General features: G+C 41.3%; 1 protein-coding gene across 2 annotated transcripts in view; it reads right to left on the bottom strand.

The window, feature by feature from the left end:
- Positions 1-26,504, bottom strand: part of tpk1 (thiamin pyrophosphokinase 1) — a 54,484-nt gene that overhangs the window by 6,001 nt on the left and 21,979 nt on the right. For both annotated transcript variants that reach the window (XM_028970433.1, XM_028970432.1), the window contains exons 5-8: positions 21,076-21,148; positions 19,534-19,629; positions 17,073-17,219; positions 13,974-14,082 (exon numbers count right to left, since the gene is read on the bottom strand). In XM_028970433.1, the coding sequence (XP_028826266.1) occupies positions 13,974-14,082; positions 17,073-17,219; positions 19,534-19,629; positions 21,076-21,148 (425 nt within the window). The remainder of the gene's footprint in view (positions 1-13,973; positions 14,083-17,072; positions 17,220-19,533; positions 19,630-21,075; positions 21,149-26,504) is intronic.

Raw genomic sequence — 26,504 nt, 5'->3', positions numbered from 1 at the left:
AAGGTTTGATTCCTTAAGAGCTCAGAGAGCAAAGACATACAAGACAAATAATGAGGACGGGAAAGTGCCCTCTTTCAGTGACGAGATTGCACTTTCCTATGACAGAAATACATCCAACTTTCCCAAGCGTCCTTGGGGTTTACCAAAACAGTAGAAGTCTGTTGTCTGTGTTGATGCCTTGCTTATCCAGGTCAAGGTCTCAACGGTCTTTGGGCTCAACACTGCCAACCCCCCCCCCCCAAACACACACACACACACACACACAAATTCAGACCAATTTGGAATTATGTTATTAGTGTGCATGTCTTTGGGCTAGGGGAGGCTGTGTGAATAAAATAACTCCACGCACCAAAGCCAGAGCTCAAACACTTAAGGAAATTGAACACAGAAGAGATCAGGCATCAGCGGTGGGTAGCTGCAGAAGTTAAATGAGAAAAATTAGCCATAGTGTAGCAGCAAATGCTTAAAAGTAGGCCAACTCTGAGTTTAATTAAAGAAAAGCTCTTTTATTAGCAGCCCAAGGAAGGCTTAGCCCACCTTTGAGATATGTGGAGGCTGACTTTGTGTGCTATGCTAATCTATGTTAGAACACATACAAAGCATCTAATTTGGCAAAAATGTCTCACCTTGGCATTCACATGGGCCGACTGCTGAAATACAGTCATGGCCAAAAGTTTTTGAGAATTTCACAAAGTTTGATGTTCAGTGTTTTTAGATGTTTTGTCAGTTGTTTCTGTGGTGTATTGAAGCAGAGTTTCGAAGGTTTTTATTAACATGAGTTAGCAGTGTTGGCTCTTTTTTTCAAGACCTCTTTTTTCAAGACCTGGCAATTAACTACTCCCTCTTGGAGTTTGTGAAAATTTGTGGGTTTTTGTTTGTCCACAGGGCTCTTGAGGATTGACCACAAGTTCTCAATTGGATGAAGGTCCGGGAAGTTAAACATTTTCAATGTTTTGTTCCACAAGCCACTTAGTTATCACTTCGGCCTTCATGCTGGATAAAGCATCGTTCTTCACCAAACTGTTCTTGGGATGATTGGGAGAAGTTGCTGTTGGAGGATGTTTTTCGTACCGTTCTTTATTCATGGCTGTTATTTTAGGCAAAATTGTGAGTGAGCCCACTCCCTTGGATGAAAAGCAGCCCACACATGAATGGTCTCAGGATGCTTTACTGTTGGAATGAGAGAGGACAGATGGTAAGGCTCACCTTTTCTTCTCCGGACAATAATTTTTACAGATGCCCCAAACAATTGGAAAGGGCCTTCATCAGAGAAAATGATCAGCAGTCAAAAGCCCTGTACTTTTTGTGGCCTAGCAGTTAAGGAAGCGACCACGTAATCTGAAGGTTGCCATCTTGAATCCCGTCGTGGCTGCCCACTGCTCACCAAGGGTGATGGGTTAAAAGCAGAGGACACATTTCGTTGTGCACCGTGTGCCGTGCTGTGTATCACAATGACAATCACTTCGCTTCACTTGGAGAGAAGTGGCTTCTTTGACACCCATCTTGACACCAGGCCATCCTCCAAAAATCTTCGCCTCACTGTGCATGCAGATGCTCTCATCTCCTGCCTGGAGATGGTCCTGGCACTTGTTGGACTTTCTTGGGCCTCCTGAACCCCTCTCCTTGGAAGTTTTTGATGATCCGTTAAATGGTTGATTTAGGTGCAATCTCAGTTGCAGCAATATCCTTGCCTGTGAAGCCTTTTTTATGCAACACAATGATGACTGTTTGTGTTTCCTTGCAGGTAACCATGGTTAATAGAGGAAGAACGGATGGTTTCAAGCATCCACCTCCTTTTAAAGCATCCAGTCTGCTATTCTAACTCAGTCAGCATGACAGAATGATCTCCAGCCTTGTGCTGGTCAACACTCTCACTTGTGTTAATGAGAGGACCAACAAAAGGACCTCAGCCGGTCCATTTGTGGCAGGGCTGAAATGCATGTTCATGGCAAAGAGGGACGTTGCAATTCATCTGATCACTCTTCATAACATTATACAGTATATGCAAATTGCCATAAGCAGAAAACTTTGTGAATACCAGTACTACTGCTCACTACTCACTCAGGGTGATGGGATAAATGCAGAAGACAAATTTCACTGTGTGCACCGTGTGCTGTGCTGCTGTGTATCACATGTGACAATCACTTCACGTTCTCAAAAAATCCACGACTGTACATAGCTTTGTGTATACCAATACAAAATATTATACATATACACACACACACACACACACACACACACACATTTCTATATATATGTATATGTATTTGTATACCAGTCCAGAATACACTACCAATGAAATGACATTAAATGGTGTCCAGAAATTCTTCATGTTGCTATTGACCACGGTACCTACAAATAGCTGGTAACACACACACACTTAACATGTTCTAAGCACAAAAAGACGAGAATATTAAAAAGGGAAAATTCCTGAGTCTAAAATCTTTGCCACAAGCAAAACTGAGATTAGCGGCTATCTTCGCAGACAGTCCTTTTTGTTTTAGCCTGACGGCTTTGCTCCTTTCACTGGGGTGTCCTGATCGCTGCAGATAGAGGTTAATGGTGGCCAGAGGACGCCGACATCACGTCCCCTCCTGCAGCATTTCTGAGGTGAAAGTGCCTCTCTTTGCTCTTGTTCGCTGCACTAAACAATATCGGCTGAAATGCTCAGGCAAGCGAGGGCCTCCAGGGAATCAGAAGCACATTAGCAAAAAACAGCAGCGAAAACACACCTCGGAGGGTTCGGCGGTCCTTCGTCTCCCCTTGCAAATCACTTCTTCCAGTTTGACAGCTTAATATAAAAAAAACGGGGGGACAGGGGCGGCGTGTGCTGTATTCCAGCCGACCCAACAATCAGTTTCTAAAACCTGCTGAGTCGCACTCACTTTAGCTTACGAATGATCATAATGGGAAATTGCGTTTAGTCCAGTTTGAATTACTGCCATTTTTGTCTCGGGAAGAGCAGCGCAGCTTCAGAACAGAACAAAACCTGTCAGCCGCCATTCTAGTGCTTTCCTTTTTTCCCGACTTACTTAAAGGAAGGCTCTTTCATATGCAAATGAGTGTGACAACATGACTTTGACCCTTATTATTTCCATTTGCACATCTCGGTATTTTTCTGCACCTTTCTGTAAGAAACTGTTTATGAGGGAAAGCAGTGAGCATCCCAATTACACACAAATTTATTTGGGACAAAAAGGAGGGCTGGACGCTATTTCTCTAAAGATGATTTCTTTGTTTAGAGATTTGAGGAAGCAGGATCTTGTGCAATCGTGTAAGGCCAGACATCCTCAGAATTCACAGGGTGTGGCATTTCCAAAAATCACTGTGGGGTCCCCAAAGCAGGCATTGTATCATTTTTTTCAATCCCCCTTTGAAATGTGGGAGATATTTTGGACACACCCTGTACCACTTGGTAGTTATTTTTATTGGACTACCCTATTTTTTGTTGTGTAATTATTTGTCACCCAGAATATGATCTTTATGAATATGAATTAGGTTTTTATAAACAGGTTTTAAAATGGGAGGAGCCTGATGACTGACTCTCACAACCACTACTTCCTCATTCTGGATGATTTACATTCACTACAAGTGTCTTGTTTTTTTTTTTTTAACAATTTGGTCTATTTATTTATGTAAAATTCTTTGACCTTAAAAGTATTAATGCCAGGTAAAAAAATATTGGCCATTACAAAGTACACATACACAAAATATACATTTGATTCTAATGTTGTCCCTGCGTTAACTGTTATATGACAAATAAAACGGAATGTGAAGTGATTGTCATTGTGCAACACTGCAGAACAGCACACGGTGCACACAACGAAATGTGTCCTCTGCTTTTAACCATCACCCTTAGTGAGCAGTGCGTGGGGATGAAACTTTGCTCAGTAGCACCTTGGTGGTTCGGTATTCAAACTGGAAACCTAGGATTTGGGTTGAGATCTGGTTGAGAACCTCATATAATATGACTTAAATCACTGTCTTATTCATCATTTTGAACTGCAGATGAAATCAGAATGAAAATGATTCATCACAGCTGACCACTGAACTCTTAAAAGCGTATTTGTCTTTGTAATGAGGGGGTTCATGCACTGCCAGGCTAACATAATATTCTTTCTAGAAGCATCCGTTATGTTCCTCGACTCATTTATTCAGGTTTTTATTTAATTTGTCGCCTGTCTGTAGTCGCAAGAAATCCTGGTGTTGGCCGGGGGTTGCAACAAATGACACACAGAAGCTCTTTGCTTAATTAACTCAAATGCACTATACTGGATGCTTGGGTAATTTCCTTAAATGTCAGTAACAGGTAAGCAGGTTAGCAGTGCACTGCTCCACTGGTACAATGACAGTCCTCACTAATTCAGAATATCTAAAACATATAATTAAGGGAAACATGGCTGGTCTACAACAACATTTATTTCTTATATAAATCACTTACAGTATACATTAAAGGGCTTTGACAGATGACACCACCCACATTTTGACCCTTTCTGCACCACTAAAAAAGCTGTAGCTCCACTAAGATAGGGGGAAACCTTATGAAGGAGTGCGTCGGAAAGGGACCCCCCTCCAGGGTTCTACATGAAGAATGAATTTCCTTTTTTGCACATAACCCTCAATAATTACAAATGGTTGCTTTTCAGATATAATAAGACACTTATATCTACATAAGGAGCATATCTGGTGTTTGTGCTTGACATTAAATTGCATCCACCACTGCCATCAACTTCTGGCACTCGCTGGTGGGTACAAATGCACATTTCGGTTGGTTGCAACCTGCCGCTGCACCACTAAAGAATACAAACAGCAACTTTAAGGAATACAGCAATTTGCTACTAGCTGTCCCAAAGCAAATGCAATATTTCAGCAATATTCAATTTCCGCAGCATATTAAAAGAACATACCAGAACATTCACACTGGTGAATAGACACACCTTCTCATTCAATGTGTTTTCTTTATTTTCATGACCATTTACGTTGGTAGATTCTCACCGAAGGCATCAAAACTATGAATGAACACGTGTGGAGTTATGTACTTAACAAAAAAAGGTGAAATAACTGAAAACATGTTTTATATTCTAGTTTCTTTGCTTTGATTACTGCTTTGCACACTCTTGCCATTCTCTCGATGAGCTTCAAGAGGTCGTCACCTGAAATGCTTCTCCAACAGTCTTGAAGGAGTTCCCTGAGGTGTTTAGCACTTCAGTGAGAATCTACCAAATATAAATCGGACTACCCAAACTGCAGCAGCACGACTAATCTTCAACCTTCCCAAATTCTCCCACACCACCCCTCTGCTACGTTCCCTCCACTGGCTCCCAGTAGCTGCACACATCAGGTTCAAAATACTGATGCTGGCCTACAAAGCCAAACATGGAGTAGCACCATCCTACCTCACAGCCCTTATTACACCTCGCACTGCACCTCGTATACTCCGAGCCTCCAGTACTGCTCGCCTGGTCCCTCCATTGTCATTTTCTTGTTGTTGAACTTTGTGTACAGAATCTACAACAGAGTGAATAAAATAGATGTATTCATAGTTGGGGTCCTAGTGAACCGGAATTGATCTCTTCATCGATGGTAACTTAAGCACATTGTAAGTCGCTCTGGATAAGGGCGTCTGCCAAATGCCGTAAATGTAAATTTAAATGTAAATAAAAGGCCATGAAAATAAAGAAAACACATTGAATGAGAAGGTGTGTCCAAACTTTTGACCTGTACTGCATGTTTATTTTTGCAAAACAAGCCACGTCCTACAACAATATCACACCACAGTCAGGTTTGCTACTAAGGTCCAAAAACAGCAATGATGGCTGAAAATTGATCGACAATTTCACATTTTTTAAGGGTATTAAAAAGGTGTTCTGGACCAATGCTAATGCAAAACAGGGCTCCATATTCCTGCTGTGTTTTAGTTTGAGTTTTAATAGAAAATAGACTGTACCAGGTTATCTACCTCCTAGTGTCCTTTTAAACCCTTGGATGTGATTTAGGCAACAAAAAAAACAAAAAAAAACTTTATCATCCATTCCACGCCGCAGCTTAATCCCCTCACCGTGTTGTGGCGAGCACAGACAATGGTGAGAAGAGTTACGGCCGTGAAGTCATGCTGCGCGGGACACAGGGAGTAAAGATTAGAATCAGGATTCCAAAATGCAACCGAGCTGATGGAACACCTTGAAATGACCCATGGAGGAGAGACACAGAGAACTGTACCGTGGCTGCTGCTACACCCGACATACAGTATTCGCTGCCTCTGAAAAATGCCCCAGACTGAAGTGCTCTGAAACTAATTAAAAAGACAAAGTAGCCAACATTTCCAAGCTTATTACACATGGTCCCCCTCTCAAACAAATATATTAATGGGACGGGCGCCTCTGTATTCAGAAACAAAAAATAAGTAATAGTTTTGGTGTGTGTGTGTGTGTGTGTGTGTGTGTGTGTGGGGGGGGTGTTGGTTAGGTAAATTGTAATATTATAATACTATAATTATGTAGCATTTAGCACAGTGCTTTGTAAGGAGCACACTCTGGATTTTAAAAGCTCATTGACATCCTCCAGCATTTCAGCTACTGTCATCAACAACATTATTTTTTACAGTGTGTAGAATCAGTCCAGCCACAACAAAACACAATTCCCCGGGACTGCATGCACCATGCATCCTGCAGGGACCGGCTTTGGTCATGCCTCTTGCTGTATCCATTTGTGTTCAGAATATTAATCTGAATATTTTTTATTTATTTTTTTTTACCACTGCTCCCCTCTTTCTTCATGCGTTGTTCCTCCTGTGTCCCAACTTCATGCAACAGTCACCTTCTTTGGCACAAATAAATGCATCTATCCATGCACAGTGTCAACAACAACAAAAATGGCCTGTTTCAATTTTCACTCCTGACCCACTCCCACCCTCGGCCCCCTCAGTGCAGGCAAGGCTGATGTGGTGGAAAATGCAGCAGGGTATTCCGTCTGAATGAGTTCCTCCCCACCCACGGCTGAGAAGAGAAAGGAGGAGGCAAAAACCCTGTGCAAGGTAGAGTGAAGCAGCCCGAAAATAGAGTCTTGTCATGGGCATGTAGTCTGAGGCGATCCGGAGTGAGGATTCTATCAGCCCCGGCATTAAATCATATTTCACACAGGGACAGGTAGTCTTTAATACAAAAAAAAAAAAAAAATGCAACACCAGAAACACACACACACACATGGAAATAATGGAACTCTTGAAGTCCCATTTGCACCCTTCAAAATTCAGAGAAAATCTGAATGCCAAACACAGTAATCATCACAAACAATGGCATAATTCAGCCAAATCTATTACAACCCTTACTATTCCAAAGCACCCATGTTGCAAAGCTCACTGTTCCAAATGCCCGACAATGAAAACTGATTATAGAGGGGGACAACAGTTCTCGCTGTTGAGCGGAAATAATTTTTCACACTAGCTGCCAGCACCGTACATTATACTGTGCACTTATACAATTTTAGATGTTTAAATATGCTGATGGTAGCAATTGATATTATAACGTTCCTATCTGGTTGGGTGCAATGTGCACGTCACAGCCTAATGTGATGTAATATGTTTCTTTATGTACCGTGAATTTGCATTTTGCCATGGTTTGAGTAGTTAAATGAAAAAAAATGCAACAGCACACGCAATGATGTGCTGTATACCAGGCACATAGCTATAAAGAGGTAGCCACATATTACGTTATATTAAAGCCTTATTCAAAAATGTATACATTTTTTTTAACTCAACATAATCCACACAAATCCCCATATTCACAAAGTGAAAAAAGTTTGTGTGAAACTTTATTAAAACAAATTTATTAAAATAAAATATACATAGGTATTCACAGTCTTTGCTATCGCAGATAAACGTGAGCTCAGGTGTACCTGGTTTCTACTGATCATACTTGATCAACTCCTGATTTGAGTTTATCTGTGTAAAATTTAATTGATTGGACATGGTTTGGAAAGGCACACCTCTTCCATATAAGGTCCCATAGATGTCAGTGCATGTCAGAGAACAAACCAACAAGTGCTAAGTCCAATGAAGATTGTTTCGACAATTAGACCTGGGTAGGGTACAGGAAAACTGGTGCAGCACTGAAGGTCCCTATGAGGCAGTGACGGTGACTCACATGTGACAATTAAATCGCTTTCGAGTTTTTCAGCAGCGGGAAATAGAAGACTAGTCAGGGTCGAGGGAAAGATGAATACAACAATGTACAGAGACATCCTGGATGATAACCTGCTCCAGAGCACTTTGGACCGAGGACTGGAGCAAATGTTCATCCTCAACAGGACAATGACCCTGAGCACACAGCCAAGAGGGGGAGAGGCTTTGCGACAACTCTTAAAATGTCCTTGAGTGGCCCAGCCAGAGCGCACACTTAAGCCCAATTGAACATTCTGACACTCCAACCTGCTCATAAAAAATGTGGTATAACCACTGTAAACACTTTCCTGATAAATTGTACAATGAGGTCACATGGATGAAATAATCTTCAAATCAATATTAAACTGATTAACACACATTTACATTTACGGCATTTATCAGACGCCCTTTTCCAGAGCGACTTACAATTAGTAGTTACAGGGACAGTTCCCCTGGAGACACTCAGGGTTAACTGTCTTTCTCAGGGACACTCAGGGTAGTAAGTGGGGTTTGAACCTGGGTCTTCTGGATTAGAGGTGTGTGTGTTACCCACTAGGCTACCACCACCCCACACAATTCCAGTAATCAGACCATAAAGTTCACCCCACAATATTCTGTAACTGCATTTTACAATGGAAAATGACATATAGGGAGTATAGCTGATCTGAGAAAAACTTTAAAACCTCTAGTCACCTCTTTCATGTGTGGGTCAAATTTTGAAAGACTAAAAATACGTTTAAATAACGATAAGAAAAAGACTTTTTCCAGTGATACGCCTTTCCTCCACCATCTTTAAATCCCAGACCCTAAGACGGTAACTGCGAGACTTTGGAACGCGTAGAGGAGGGGCTTACAGTCCGGGGGCATCAAATTTCATTTTCATTTGCTGCACTGCAAGGCCCTGGTGCGGCGGGGTGGGGGTGGGGGGTGTCTCCTTCATAACATAAACCCGTTGAACAAGGAGCTGTGAAGAACTTGTCTGCTTCCTTCAATTTATCGCATTCCCATTTGGATATAGCCTGCGGATGAGACTCGAGGCAGTGATAAAAAAAAAAAAAAAAGACACAAGTGCCATGACTAACAAGTCACTGGGGAAGCAGAGTAAAGAAGATGACGAAGATTTTTTTTTTTTTTGAGAAGCATGAAGCGATTGTATTATGCTACACAAACAAAGAGGCGTCTGCTGCTCTGCTCTTCTCAAGTGCTGACGCCTCGTTTTCATGTGTTATTAATTATTGCCTATTAACAGGAGGCAGCAATTAGAGACTACAGATTGTCCACATGTTCGGGCTCTAAACACACAAATAGGCTTTTTCAGCTTGATTGACTGGGTCAGCGGCTTCTTATATCAAGAGAGTTTAAAATGGTTTCCAGAGGTGCGCCGCAATGCAATTATAGTTGGGCCAGACCTGTTAAGTTGCTCTCCTGGCCAATAAAAAGCAAAGATATTGCCTTAAAAAAATCCATGCCTTTACTGGCCCTGCAACAGCCTTTCATACTTGGCCTTGATATCTCTATGAGATTCTACAATAGATCAATTCCCTCAGTTGCTCGGAATGACTATTAACCTCTCTTAAAGAACAGTTAATGAATTGTCCAAGTTTGATCCATGGCCCCACTTCAAAGCCAGTAAGATCTCCAACAGAGAGAACATCTGCATATGGATTCCAACAGTTTCCATCCAGCACAGCATGATTCTAACAATCAATAAGGGTTTCAAAATGACAGCCTGGCATTAAAAAACATAGCATTAGATTGGAATTCTAAAAGTTGAAGCTGAACAAATCAAAACACAAAGGCACCAATAGTCTTTGTGTTGGAATCATTAGTAATGCTTCATCGAAACAGTAGCACTAGCAATGTTTCTACGAGTGGTCCAAGGAAAAAATAAAATAGAATTGAGAGTTTACCATTCCTTGAGCATTGAATGTGCTCTTCTCAACGAACGGGCAATCATGCAGAACGTTATACTTAGAGACTATTCTCACTTCAATGCAGCAATAATGAATAATGCATTACACAACATACACAGACATTTCAGACCCGAAGAAAAAAATCGGATGCTTTGCTGATGCATTTATGTGCCTCTTGCTTAAAGCTCATTTGATATTTTGTAAGAAGCACATAGACTTTGATCCAACGATGCAATCTTTCCATTGTCAATTTAGAAATATATGCATACAAATTATTAGCTTTTTTTAACCAGTTGTTATCATAATCGCGACTGAAAAAAATAAAAATCATTAAGTTCTTGTTGAACAGAGAGATCAAAATCTTAAAAATATGATCCCCACATGACGTTATTGTTTTTTATAAAAACTAGAAGCAGCAGTCTGAAAACAGAGGACATGTATCACCATTTCACAGTCTCTGAACACACTTCTCCTGGTTGATGAAGATGAGTGGTCTGTATGGTGTCTATCTGCATACTTCACACAAGAACACATAAGAAAGAAAAAAAATTGCCAATGATCATGTGCAGAACAGAGGCTGCTTTCGACTCTCTGTTGTTAATAAAATGCTTGCGGCTACAGAAGCTTCCAGACCCTTTAAAAGTCATGCAAAAAGTAAGATTATGAGGAAAAGGTCTGGGGGGAAAAAACAAGCTTGACAGGAACATCGGGGGTGGGTGTCCTTTGTAGTGAGAATTCAAACTTCTACATTTGAAACTATGTGTGTTAAAATACATTTTGTGAAATATCTTAGTATTTAAATGATGTTAAGTTAAAATGATGTAACTAGGGAGAAGTTGTTTATTCCCCAGGATTTATCAGATACCCTTTTCCTGAGCAACTTACAAACCAGTAGTTACAGGGACATTCCCCATGGAGACACTCAGGGTTATGTGTCTTGCTCAAAGACACAATGGTAGTAAGTGGGATTTGAACCTTTAACACCTGCCTCATAGAGAAGTGTCTTAGACTAGGCTGCTACCAGGATAAAGTACGACTTCACATTGCTTCACAAGTCATGCTGCATTGCATTTACTTCAGTAGTCTGAATGACATCAGACCCGGACAGCATATTTGGCAACTGTTAGCAATACCAATATAATGTTTTTTGCACAAAAGAAAATGTCTATGGCCACAGCCACATTGAATTATGAATTCCATGTTTAATGAGTATTACAGCAGAAACTACAGTATTTCTCAGTACAAATAGAGCATGCTGTTATGTTGATGCTTGTTCAGATTAGTTAATGTTCTTCCATTACTGAACTTGTTTATATTATGTACACTTATGCAATATATTTGTTTAATATTAATAATGCAGCTCATCCAGGATGGCACATCAATGCGAGCTGTGGCAAGAAGGTTTGCTGTGTCTGTTAGTGTAGTGTCCAGAGCATGGAGGTGCTACCAGGAGACAGGCCAGTACATCAGAAGATGTGGAGGAGGCCGTAGGAGGGCAACAACCCAGCAGCAGGACAACTACCTCCGTCTTTGTGCAAGGAGGAACAGGAGGAGCAGTGCAAGAGCCCTGCAAAAAGACTCCATGGGGGTGGTATGAGGGCCCGACGTCCACAGGTGAAGGTTGTGCTTAAAGCCCAACACCGTGCAGCATGTTTGGTATTTGCCAGAGATCACCAAGATTGGCAAATTCGCTACTGGTGCCCTCTGCTCTTCACAGATGAAAGCAGGTTCACACTGAGCACATGTGACACAAGTCACAGAGTCTGGAGATGCCATGGAGAACATTCTGCTGCCTGCAACATCCTCCAGCATGACCGGTTTGGCAGTGGGTCAGTAATGGTGTGGGGTGGCATTTGTTTAATGGGCCAAAAAGCCCTCCACGTGCTTGCCAGAGGTAGTCTGACTGCCATTAGGTATCGAGATGAGATCCTCAGACCCCTTGTGAGACCATATGCTGGTGCAGTTGGCCCTGGGTTCCTCCCAATGCAAGACAATGCTAGACCTCATGTGCTATGGACTGGCCCACTCATTGCCCAGACCTGAATCCAATTGAGCACATCTGGGACATCATATCTCGCTCAATCCACCAACACCACGTTGCACCACAGACTGTCCAGGAGTTGCGGAATGCTTTAGTCCAGGTCTGGGAGGAGATGCCTCAGGAGACCACCCGCCAGGACCACCCGTAAGAGTTGTAGGGTGGTCATACAGGCACGTGGAGGCGAAACACACTACTGAGCCGCATTTTGACTTTACATCAGAGCTGGATCAGCCTGTAGTGTGTTTTTCCACTTTAATTTTGGGCGTGCTCCAAAACCAGACCTACATGAGTTGATAAATTTGATTTCCATTGATCATTTTTGTGTGAGTTTGTTTTCAGCACATTCAACTATGTAAAGAAGAAAGTATTGTATAAGATCATTTCATTCATTTAGATCTAGGATGTCTTATGTTTGTGTCCCCTGTATTTTTTTGAGCAGTTTATTTAACAGCTGTACCGCTTACATTCTATGATGGAGCACAATATAGCAGCAGATACACTGAGCATATACTATACTGCACTTCATTTTTATCATCAAATTTATCAGCATTAAATTTCATCCACCTGCAGATACAATATATCATGAAATCAGTGTGTTCAACATGTTCAAATGCTCTGCCGGGTACAATTCTACAAAGATATGAAATAATAATAACTTTATGTCCAAACACCAAACTTTGTTGTTTTTACTGCACCACTGATTAATTATGCAGCTGCTTAATGATGCTGTATAAATTGGCTCAAGCATGTCATTATTATTTTTAAATATCACTTTGATGAAATGAGCGGCTGTGGTACATCACACAACAAACACACATTGCCCGCTCTTGCCCCATCGTAGTTCCGGCAGGGTGGTTTTTGCAGGCCCGGAGTGTCCAAAAGTTATCAAAAGTTAGTTGTTGAATTTGAATGTCTATATCCAAAGAACACATCTCCTCCAAGATTGAGATTTTTTTTTTTTTGTAGTCCTCTGCCTTCCCACCGGATCAGTGAGTTGGCACATCCTCGTGAATATGTTAAAAACGTGAATTTTTCTCAGGATGCCAGCCTCTGCAACACCCAGAGAGGCTGCAGGATCTTATTTTGTATGACAGCACACGCCACCAGATCAAAGCAGCCAGTTTCTTTAACATTTCTATTCTGACTAATGTCTCCAGTCAAATACTGTTCTGGAGAACCTTTAACATTTAATGCCAGCACCGGAGGCATCAGCCTGCTGCGTGAGACTTGACTATAAACTAGTGAAAGAAAAGTGTGGTAATCCCAACATTAAACAGGTTCGCTAATATGGTGCATAGAATAATCTGTACTAAGATGATTTTGAAGATGTATTAAGGCTCTCTGCACAACACACATACACTCCCCGTTAAAACTTTAATGCACCTACTCTGTGGCAGTTATGGACTCTAAGCCATTTTAAAGAATCCAATGCAAAAAACATTTTTAATATTTTTTCTAGCAGGAGACACCTTCATGACTGCTTTGTTCACTTTTGTCATCATAAAAAATGCTTCATGCTCATTATCACATGTGAATGATAAGAAAGTGTTCAGCATAATTGTGGTCTAAATTTAGGTAGTGCATAGGAGCCAAGAGAGTGAAAAGCTGGCATCAGAGCATAGGTTCCCTGCTTTGGGGGGCCTTAAACTTTTTGCAATGTTTGCTATTTTAGTTTAGTTTATTGTATAACCTAATCTGTGTTATTTCATAGGTGGTAGTGCAGTTATTAATGCTTATTGCAAAATATAAGCATTAAATAACCCTGCTGTTAGAATGACACAATATTCAATAAAAAAAAGAATGAAGGCCACTCTGGATGAAATTTGGTGTTCATGTGAGATATTTTTGTGTGACCACTCACTGAGGTTCCACTTTAGGCCGCTGGTGATGGTCAGGCAGGGTCCTCCAACTGGAATAAGGCCGCACCAGTCACCTTCCAGCCCAGTGCTCACGTCCAATTGGTGGCTGCCCTAAAAAAACACACACACACACACACACACACACACACACACACACACACACACACACACACACACACACACACACACACACACACACACACACATATTCCATAATGAAATTCACAAACACAGAAGCTCACATTCAAAATGGCAGAGTTTCATATGAATTTTCGAGCTTCAGCGTTGCTTTGATTTGCATTCGGTCTGGAGTTCATGGACCACTATCAGGTCTTCAGCCAGATTATAAGGTGCCGGATCCTTTCTTGGATAATTCACACATAAAAGTGTAACTATAAGTACAGGAATGAAAATCCACACAATCCTGTAACAGGTGGTGCATCCCTGTTCCTAGGCAGATCATTCTGCGTGTTAATGTGATCATGTTGCCAAAATCTCTCTGAGAGATTTCAGGACTAAAAACAAGACTGTGAGCTGCTGCACCACAGGAACTGATTGAATTAACAGCTATATGGCTCAGGGCAACCTGGCAACGGCTCCTCAAGGTGACACCTTCAACCCAAAACATCCAAAGTTCTGTTTCAAAGTTACTCAAAATTACTATATTTTTTGTGTAAGTGACAAAAGTATGTGTCACTTTGCATTGAGAATTGGTGTGACACCAACATGTAACACTAATTGTATCTAAATGTTCAGTTCCACAGTCAGGGAAAAACTTATTTGAACTCCTGCTGATTTTTTAAGTTTGCCCACTAACAAAGAAATGTTCATTCTATAATTTCAATGGTAGGTTTGTTTAAAATTAGAACAATACAATTAAAAAAAAAGTTACAAATTAATTTGTGTTTTCCTGAATGAAATAAGTATTTGACCCCTTTTGCAAAACGTGATTTAGTACTTAGTGGCATAACCTTTGTTGGTAATCACAGATGTCAGACATTTATTGTAGTTGGTCACAAGGTTTGCACATATCTAAGAGGGGATTTCATCGCAGTCCTCTTTGCAGGTCCTCTCCAAGTCATGAATGTGTTGTGGCTGAGGTTTAGCATCTCCCTCCACAGATTTTCTATGGGATTAAGGTCTGGAGGCTGACTAGGCCTTAATATGATTCTTCTTGAGCCAATCCTTTGTTGCCTTGGCCGTGTGCTTTGGATCATTGTCATAGTGGAATACCCAGCCACGAATCATTTTCAGTGCCCTGGCTGACAGAAGGAGGTTCTCACCCAGGAATTGACAGTACATCCTCCCTTGGATGCGGGGCAGTCGTCCTGTCCCCTTGGCAGAAAAACTCCCCTAAATTATAATGTTTCCACCTTCATGTTTGATGGTGGGGACGGTGTTCTTGGGAGTCATGGGTAGCATTCCTCCTCCTCCAAACACAGCGAGTTCAGTTGATGCCAAAGGGCTTGATTTTATCTCATCATGAATCATTTAGATGTTCAGTGGCAAACCTGTACATGTGCGGGATTTCTGCAGGATTTCAGTCCTGCAGGTCAAGGTCAGAATTTGATTGAATTTCCTTTTTTTTTTTTTATTAAATTTAAACCTGATTGTAATCCCACTAATAGAAACAACCTGACAATTTATAATTAATTGCTAATCCAAAATGTACTTTTTGTAGCTCAGAGATATTTCATACTGGAGTAATTATCCTCAATAATTATATGATAGAGAATAATTATTTTGTGATATCTGGGTTCCCTTTGTGTATGTAGAAATCTGGATATTTCTAAACTTTAGACCACCACATTGCATCCAGAGAGGATTTGAGAAACTTCAATGTATGATATAGTACAACAAGAACGAAGTGTTAATGATTGAAAAGTTCAATATTATAATGAAAATCATTATGAAATAATCTCCACCTCCTGTAACCTGATAAAGACCTCCTACACAATGTTATAAGCAGCTTTGTGGATTAGAAGGGAAAGGCGATAATGAAAAATGTTTTAAAAAAGAAACTTGTCAAGAGCTCACACAGTCAAAACAGAAGGCACCAACGTTGAGGTTCAGTGAGTTCTGAGATGGAAAAGATGCTTGTTTGATAAAAAAAAAAAAAAAAAAAAAAAACTCAGTCTCATGACAAATGCTGTTAAGCGCAAAACCCTATATATCTGTTACCCTGACGAATGTGGAAAACAAATCCGAATGAACTGCAATCTCCGCAAAAAGTGCATTGCTGACCACTGAAATGTGACATGCACATCTCCAGCTTGCTATTAGGTGATAGCAAATAAGCTTTATGAGGCAGCTCATGTTCAAAACATCATTTTGGAGACGCAGAACTATCCGGTTCTCAGACAGTCTGCCATGCATTTCATTACTGTTCTGGTGTTAAGGAACACCAGTTAAGGAACTGAATGCTGACAACCCAAAAATAACATAGTAACTAAAGAAATGTTACAGCTATTATCCATATAATTCTGACTGCAATGGCAATGCAGAGTAAATGTAACTACTGGATGAAGTAACTTATTAAGCAATGCACCCATATTCCTGGGGTGGAGATCACCATCCCTGGGCCTGGAGAGCAACTGATTCCACTCTAGACCACGTTAAATACATTTAATGCAGGTGCAAAATTCATATTACTCAGAGACAATCCCCACATACAAGTTTATCCACAGTTATTTTGTTTTCAATTAGAGACACAAGGCTGCTGAGAAGTTCGACCCCAGGAGCAATGTGCTTGCGGTGTGTCAGCATGCACAGAGAGTGTGGAAATCTGGTGTGACTAGATGAAAATATGGAGATGCACACAGTTCCATGTGAAATGCACTTCACAGTGTTTTAGGGTGCATTATCTGAATCACCAAGTAATTTGCATTAAATATTATGTCCATTTGAGACACTGTCATCATACAGGGTGTTTTATCTTTTTAAATGAGTTTTAAAGCAAACTTAATCATGATTAATGAATTGCAAAATGTGTGATTTTAATTTTCTTACTGGTTGACAACCTAATCATTTTTACTGATGAATTACCTAATAACAAACTAAATTGAAAATATCATAGCATAATGGGCCAAAAAGAGGTTTACCTGTCTGAGTAGGTGAATCAGCGAGCAGCCCTGTATGACTACCACAGGCAGTGGAGTCATATGCAGTGCGTGGAAAAGCGTCTCCACCGTGGCCATTGTCTGGTCAAACCGACCTTCCAGGCCACCAAGGGTCACTATTGTGTCCACCTGGGGGAGGAACATGAAGTATTTATTATTTATATAAGGAAACACTTCACTGGCCCACTGTTGTCCAGTAGCGCGGCTGTCAACTCGATTTCTGTTCTGTCAGTTGGGTTATCGGATTCGACTGCTCCGCTGGCAGATCCGTAATGGAATCGGGGCCAGGCCTGTTGTCTTCCCCTGCCTCACCTGGGCAGAGTCCAGAGCGAGAGGAAGTGATTATTACTGCACGCAGGTTTATTTTGGTGATGGATTTGCGATTCACCTCACTGTGTGCGGTTTAATAACACTGTCTAATTTTTTTTATTAAATGCACAGTGCCATCAAAGCATCTGATTTACAACTGGATATTATATCACTGCAAGAACCAAAAAGTTTCTTACAGACATTCCTGAGGTCAATAAGATGACCGTTTATCATAATAATTATGGTGATCAGCAGGTACCAAACCGAGCATTTAAACACTGCAGTGCGGGCAGATCATCCATCCAGCTACTCATGGTTTACTGCGGTGTTGCTCATCATTTTTCTTAATTTGTTTAACCCTTCCAGCCTCTTGGGATGTATTATTATTAGATTTTAAAATCAGATATCATGGGCTTGTGTCCCTCCAATACACAAACTCGCCTCCAAAGGAAAAAAAAAAAGCCTTCTTAGCATTAGATTTATAATATTGCTGGAGACTGCGTTTCACCACAAGCTCTATTGATCTAAGCATCCAGGTATTACAGCTCTACAGGTTACTAGTCTATAGAAGAGCTCGTGGGGAAAAGCAGTGTGCAGCAATAATATAAATAAAATGAAATGCAGAACACTTCAGCTTTTATCACCGGACAGACGGCGCATTTGAAAGCATCTGGATATTCAAATACCACCCCCCACCCCCCCAAAACCCCCACCGCATACTGATGTGGTTACAATCTCAAAAAAATAAAAAGAACAATCACAAATTTTTCAGTGGAAGCTGCCAGAGATGCTCGTAAATTTGTCGCACAATGAGACGGGCTGCTGGCCGGGAAATTCTCCACAGCCTCTGTGCCCCCAGTGCGAATGTGTTGTAAACTGGGCAGGGAGAGTAGATTGCCTTTTTGTGGAGCTTTCACCCTTCCCCCCCCCCCCCCTTCCTTTCCCCCTCTGAGCTGAAACTAGCCAATTACCCAATTTTACTGTCGGTGGCCTGCTTTGGTAGGATCTCTCCTGCGCTCATTTGCGTCTTTTCACTTTTCAGGGAGGACTTTAGGCTTCAATGGGGAGCAGGCTTCACCAGCGGGAGCCGATGTAGCAAAGGTGTGGGAGCTTCACCCGTGCAGGATTTAGTCAATTATTTTGCTAGAGGTGAGACACTGCGGGAGTTTGACCCAACTCGGGCAGCTGCTGGTCTGCTTTTTAATATGTTAAGGATGTTGCATTTCAATTCGCAAAGATGTACACAGCAGCCGACTGGTGATCCAGTCCCTCCCAAATCCAACAAACACTGGGGTCAGATAATTGATCCAAGGGCATTTTATGACGGGAAAAGGAACCGTGTGAAACATTTTCTTGAATAAATTAGGCTAAAAGCTGGCAATGCACTTTAACACATTAGCGATTTCAAATGAGAAAAGCGAATCCGTACATGAGGTCAGCGCTGGGACCTTTCAAAAACGCGTAAGGCATAAAGCTTAAGCCTGTGTTTTTGTTTTTTTTGTGAAAAGTCTGATATGTGGTGGGAGGGAGGGCGAGACACCGGGTGAGCACAAAGGCCTCGCTTTTGCTCAGGCTGCTACATTACCGAGGCTTTTAATGCACTGCTGTGATGGTCAGATGACTGAAAGGCTGGAGACAGACTGTCAGGGCCAGCGCTCCGGCGGTGGGAGCTGGGGAGACAAGCACACGTCTTCCATGACAGCTGATGAATGAAGCTAGCGTACACAGAACCCTCCCAAGAAAAGCAGCTGCGATGCAACAAATGGGTTGGAGACTCTTCCAGCAGTGAAAGGAGCGCAAGGCGTCTTTCAAGATCATTATTTCATGTTTTCCCTTTTTCCTGTCCTTACCGGCTGATGTTGGGCCCCATTATTCTCGAGAGCCGAACAGACTGTGTGTCTGATTGAGCATAGACGGAGGCTGATTCGAGAGCCAGATTGCCCGTGAATGCAAATGTTTTCTGCACAGACAGAACGCGAGCAAAAGCGGGGGCCTGTGAGCTTGACTTGGCTCGACTCGGGCGCACTGGCGGCTCCGAAATTGATTTTTCTTCCCATTGATGATTCTTTGGAGAGCACAAAGTGTGCAGGACGTGGCCGCAGGAGCGGAAGGACCCAGCTGGGCGACGGCCTACCTGCAGTTGCTGTTTCTTGATTTCCTTAAGCAGGATGTCCAGGCACTTTGTGAAGTCGGTCAGGTCCTGATCTGCCGTCTCGATCAACCTGCAATTCTGAACAGGAGCAGAGGAGGGGAGTAGCACTCTTACACACATCGTCATGTCTTCATGGTTCATATACTGGACTCACAAGCCAGGCTGTCCCAAGTTTACAGTACTTTTGATTCTATTTTGTAATTCAGATGAGGGCCTCGGGGGTTAATGGGTTGCAATGGGAGGAATACCATCTTTATTCATGATCACAACAAAAAATATGAATATTATCATAAAAGCATGAGTTAATCACTGTGATATATTTATATATATTTAACATGTTAAATTAGTTCATGTGTGGTGTCTGACCTACGACACCGATTCGAAATTAATCCTAGACTAGATATAATCCCTACACAAAGATGGAGATGGACCGGAAATGAGTTTTAGGTCCGACACATCTTTTGCATCTGCATTTACATTATTTTCAAATGGAGACACATGGCGGCTGATGAGCTAAAACCCGGGAGCAACACCTTTGCAGTGTGTCCAGATGAGAGTGGCAATCGGACGTGATCAGATAGAAATATTTCAGTGTTTTAGTGTGCATCATCTGAATCAGCCCCTGAACTGTTGGGAAACCAAAGTCCTCTGTACTAATGTCTGCATTGTGTTTTATATATATAAAAAAGGCCACATCAGCCACCCTTCATAGCCTCGTTCCTACACTTGTCATCGATTTGACAGCCCTGCTGATTATATACAGCACTGGGGTTTGCATCAAATTCAGTATCAAACAACCAAGACCACTTGGAGATTCTTATGATGCCACATATGGTCTGTGTGCAGAGCCACATTAATGAGCAACTTTTTCATCGCAGGTTCTGTTCAGCCGTAGGCATTTATTGGAGAAACCACAAATACCCACATACACTGTCCATTCCATTACTAGAGGATAAACAAAGTAGAGCCTGCTTTGTTCAGAAAAATACAGAATACATTGTACAGTGTTATATAACGCTTTACTGACTGTCACAGGTTTATTTTTTAATTTTCTCTTTTTGTAATTTTGGGCTTTATTTTCTATCATGGGCTTTAACATTAAGTTTTACAATAAATGCATAAGCATGAAGTTATTTACACATTTGATTATTGACAGTCAGTTACACAAACTGTTTTAACTCTACTGTCAGAATGTATGAGTACATAAACAAAGACAAGTGTATTTATAAGGGATCTTCATTGAGAACCAAATAATCCATGGGTCTTTTTTTGGAAAATGCAACACAAAATCACTCCAACCACAATTGCAACAATGGCCTAATTCAGGCAAATGGCCAAATTCACACATCCTGACACAGGTGACTTCTCACATGCAACATGTACAACAGACATTTTGCAAGAACAGCAAAGAGTTTATGCTGAACTAAGATACTGTAAATTTCTATAAGTGTAATTAAAACTATGTTACCTAATACAGAGTTTATGGATTTTTTTTTATATTCAATGCAGCACAGTGATGCTTACCTTTTCTTTGTAGAAAGCTTTGACCTCTGGTGTAATGGAGTCAAAATCTCCACTTATGTAGTCTGGGAGGAAACTTAATGAAATAAAGGAAGAAGAGAGAGAAAAAAAATCAGGTAACTGTGACAATCTGGGCAGGTATAATTTTCTCTATCCATCTGGAAATGCATTGGGCAGTGTGACTTGGGCAGTGTGAGGGATGAAAACACCCACTGGCTTTTTTTTTTTTTTCCTCGGCCACTGGGTGTCTGCCTGCCACTCACAGTCGATATCTCCTCACAAAGCCTGGAGAGAGACAGGCTTTATGACAAATAAATTAATCGGGGCACCCAGTAGCCCACTTGTCTTCCTTGGCCTTGACTACCTGCTACGCCCCGAAATGTGAAGCTATATAGATTTTAGATAGCAGGGCACAATGGCAAGATTTTCCCTGCTTTGGTGAACAGGACAAGCTTTTTTTTTTTTTTTTTGAGGAAGACAGATCATATTGTGAGTGGGGAAGGGGCATTGAAATGCAGCCCTGGTACCTGGAGGTAATACAGCTTCCGCATTACGATTTCATGCTCGAGTGGATGTTGCATGTAGTCGGCGAAAGCGCGGCGGTGTTGTGTGTTGTCCTCGGTAAAAGTGATACTGCAGGGATTATTCTGTCAGCTCTGTCTTCATCACACACTTTCATCCCAAGACTAGCGGAGCAAACAAATATCTTGTCCCGACTCTAGCAAGGCAGTAAAAGGAGGCAATTCATAAAAAGAAATACAGGGCTGGTGCTTCATCACAGAGAATGGCCCTAAGCAGGACACGGACGCAGTATATTACCGCATTAATATGCTCCACAATTTTTTCTACAGGTTGTTTTCTTGGTGTCTCAATGGAATATTCCTCTAAAAATAAATATATATTTTAGAAAGGCCTCATAAATCACACATTAAGTCTGCATTTTGATGGCACCAGTGGAAGCAAGCATGCAAATGCACCCCCATCAATATAAAATAAAATAAACATCGACAAATACACAGCACTGACATTATTTAAAGTACTCTTGGGAACACTGATTGGTTCTTACAATGTCAAGCTTGAAAGATACAGTGCAATCTAAGAAAAGACGATGATGAGATTGGATGTGGCACATGCAGACATTAAGTTGCATTTCAACCCTATATTAACCCTACATTAATACCCTATATTAACCTTATATTAAAATCATTAGCTCATTCTAAGCTTCTGAAAAGGCAACAGTTCATGATTACAAATGACTGTAAATATATACTGAATATTAGTGACATCAACTGAAGTGTTCGGAAACCAACACACACTAATAATTCCTTACACCCTGTGAATTGAAGAGCGGTGGTGTAAACTCTCCTCCAATTGACTCTTGGGTAAGAGAGAAAGAACATAAATATCCTCCAGTACAGGCCGGCCGCTGGTGACATTAAAGCGATGCCAAATGAGACCTTTCCTCCTGACATTTAACGGCAATGCCGCCCACCACTCGGGTGGCAGTGGCACAAATTGGAGACAAAATGTGCAATTTCACATTCAAATTAAAGTGTCGCTCAGCATTAATAGAAATGTGACAACTACACCCCCGCCCCAGCGGGTAAACAGGCTTTAAAACCGCGCCCCCCTAATTATAATTAAACACCAGAGTCGTTTCACAAGGTCACAGTAAAACAAGTCCTACACAGTGCTAAATACTGCCAGGTTTAATGGCTGACTCCTTTAGTCGGAGTGCAAAAGCTCATTTTACCAGAACAAAAGGAGGCAGATATTTATGCAACAAAATATATCGATGCCGTTTTCATTTCCATGCCAAGCCAAGTGAATAACGTGGTGAAAAAGGGGGAAACAAACGTGATCACAAATGCAACACATGGGATTTATTCTTATTTGGCCAAAGAAACAACATGCAGCCATAACAACGTACAATTGCATTTACGTGGATGATGCACTGTAGCACTAATACTATCATTCTGTTGGGCACAAACTCACAAGAACAACAATAAGAGCCAATCCGGTTTTCACCAGTACACACATCATGCAAGAATAATGGAGGATTTGCCAAAATGTCGAAGCAGCTTATGGTCTTGCGCCCCGGACTCACATAATCTTATCCTTGAACGCTGATTTTACCACAAAAGTTTTTACCTTCAAGACCGTATATTTTTCCCGTTGGGGGTAAATCAACAAACATTGTTGCTTTCCAGAGCTGGTGATTTATACCAAAAGAAAGAGCTCTAACTACGTCAGGGACATTCTCTCAAAGCAACAATGGTAAACATTAGACCTTCCAGTTCCTTTTTGCAGACCACTTATCAATAATGTAGTGAAAAAGTGAAACCAAAAGCCTCAGTATTTACACGATGCAAGATATTGCAAGATATTCTCAAATCACTGCAAATAAAGGACAATCACCTGCAACATGTAAAAAGTATTATAAATGCAGTATTAGAATTAGGAAATTGGTGACAGATTTTGTCACTGAAAGTACAACCTGTGCAATATTTTCTAATGGCTGCCATTTGATTTAATCTTAACTCCTGCATTCTGATTTATTAAACAATTATGTCAATTTGTCATGGTCATGGAAAAGATATGTTTAAAAAAAAAGAGCCCATAGCAATAAAAATAAAAAAAATGAAATTAACTAGCCAACACATTATTAAAACATGAATGATAGTGGACAACCATCATCAAAACAATCTTGAATGTGGTCTAATGCATTCAGGCTGACCCTGTTCCAGAGTGAATGGTGCATCAGGATAGCTGTACAAGCCTGTGGAGACAGTGTTGTGATCTGGGGTTGCTTCAGATGGTTAGCCCTGGGTTCAGCAGCATTATTCAGTATTAAAATAAAGTGAACCGACCACCTGAATATACTGAATGATCATGCAATCCCATGAATGGATTTTTTTTCCTTGACGGCACAGGCATATTTCAAAATGTCAGTGACCGAATTCATTGGGCTCTAATGGTCCAGAGAGCATGAGACCTTGGACCCATTCATAATCTCTGGGATGGGCTGGAGAAGACATTATGCAGTGGTTTGACTCCTCTATCCATTTGGCAACCCTCAAATGAAATAAATTTGTGACACTGCATAAATGTATTGCGTGAATGCACACAGTTCTCAAATGCACTCCAACCAAACACTATGTTTTTTGTCAGGTCGGTCTGTGTGTGAAACAATGAACCAGAATTTCACTGTATCTGCTTTAAATTCTCAAAATCACTGGCATTACCATTATCAGATACAAAGGGCAACCAATCATTTGTGTCATTGACATATTATATGCTGGTGGCAATGGGGCTAAAAATGAAATGTTCTGTTAACAAGCCAAGGGAGCCGGAATTAAGAAGTGGATTTAAACAAATGTCACAAAAGTTCATCTACACATCAAATCACCTTGAGCCTCTGCCCGCAGACGTTCGGCCCTTCACCTGATTATCAGGCTTTCTCACAGTGATTACATCTACGCTCATCTAGCAGCACTCAGTACTCAGTACATTAAATCAGCACATCACCAAAAAGAAAAAAAAAAATATTTAAATGCAGCAAACTTCATTTAAACCTCAATGGTCTGTCACGGTACCAAGGAAGGTGGGAACACACAACATTTACTAATGCATCTTTAACAGAGTTTCAAAGACCAAATGCCATCTTAAAAGAGCTACAGAATCCTTTTAGCTATCAATGTACATATTCTCTTGATTAAAAATAAAGTAACAAATTAATTGCACATTTGACTTGCTCATTGAAAGCCCTAATATTTATGAACTACACTGCTCATACAAATAAAGGGAACACTTAAACAACTCAGTGTAACTCCAAGTCAATCACACTTCTGTAAAATCAAACTGTCCACTTAGGAAGCAATGACAATCAATTTCAATGCTGTTGTGCAAATGGAATAGACAACAGGTGGAAATTATAGGTAATTAGCAAGACATTCCCAATAAAGGCGCGGTTCTGCAGGTGGTGACCACAGACCACTTCTCAGTTCCTATGCTTTTGGGTGATGTTTTGGCCACCTTTGAATGCTGGCGGGTGCTTTCTCTTTAGTGGTAGCATGAGATGGAGTCTACAACCCACAAAAATGGCTCAGGTAGTGCAGCTCATCCAGGATGGCACATCAATGCGAGTTGTAGTAAGAAGGTCTGTTGTGTCTGTCAACATAAGTGTCCAGAGCATGGAGGCGCTACCAGGAGACAGGCCAGTACATCAGGAGATGTGGAGGAGGCCGTAGGAGGGCAACAACCCAGCAGCAGGACCACTACCTCCGCCTTTGTGCAAGGAGCAACAGGAGAAGCAGTGCCAGAGTTTGCCACGTTTGGCATTTGCCAGAGAACATTGCCAAATTTGCCACTGGTGCCCTGAGCTTGTCACAGATGAAAGTGGGTCCACACTGAGCACATGTGACAGACATGACAGAGTCTGGAGACGCCATGGAGAACATTCTGCTGCCTGAAACATCCTCCAGCATGACCGGTTTGGCACTGGGTCATTAATGGTGTGGGGTGGCATTTCTTTGGGGGGACCGCAGAGCCCTCCATGTGCTTGCCACAGGTAGCCTGACTGCAAATAGGTACCGAGATGAAATCCTCAGACCGCTTGTGAGACCATATGCTAATGCGGTTGGCCCTGGGTTCCTCAGTGATAGACCTCATGTGGCTGGAGTGTGTCAGCAAATCCTGCAAGATGAAGGCAGTGCTGCTATGGACTGGCCCGCCTAATCCACAGACCTAAATCCAACTGAGCACATCTGGGACATCATGTCTCGCTCCATCCACCAACGGCACATTGCATCACAGACTGTCCAGGAGTTGGCAGAGACCATCCGCCACATCATCAGGAGCATGCCCAGTGTTGTAGGGAGGTCATACAGGCACATGGGAGGCCACACACACCACTGAGCCACATTTTGATTTTACATCAAACCTGGACTGGCCTGTAGTGTGTTTTTCCACTTTTCCATTTTGAGCATGCTCCAAATCCAGACCTACATGAGATCATTTTTGTATTAACGATACATTTTTTATTTTGACTTGTTTTAAAGACATTACATCAAAGTTGGATCAGCCTAAAGTATTGTTTTCCACTCTTAGTTTCAGTGGAAATCCAGACCTAAATGAGTTGATAAATTTGATTCCCATCTATAATTTTGTTGTGATTTTGTTGTCAGCACATTCAACTATGTAAAGAGCATAGTATTTAATAAGAATATTTCATTCATTCATATATTTTTGTGCTCCCTTTATTTTTTTGAGCAGTTGTTATTTCAGCACTGTTTTCTTTATTTGTGGATATATTTTTTTATGTGTATAATTCATTTTCTGTGTGTTTGTGTACTTACCTTCTAATTTTATTTCTTGTACTGATCATTTGTATCACTATAGCTTGAGTTCATCATTTTTTATAGTTCATCAAA

This window comes from Denticeps clupeoides, chromosome 2 (assembly GCF_900700375.1).
Source record: "Denticeps clupeoides chromosome 2, fDenClu1.1, whole genome shotgun sequence".
NCBI lineage: Eukaryota > Metazoa > Chordata > Actinopteri > Clupeiformes > Denticipitidae > Denticeps > Denticeps clupeoides.
The sequence above is the reverse complement of the archived record's forward strand: the minus strand, read 5'-3'. Positions and strand labels throughout refer to the sequence as shown.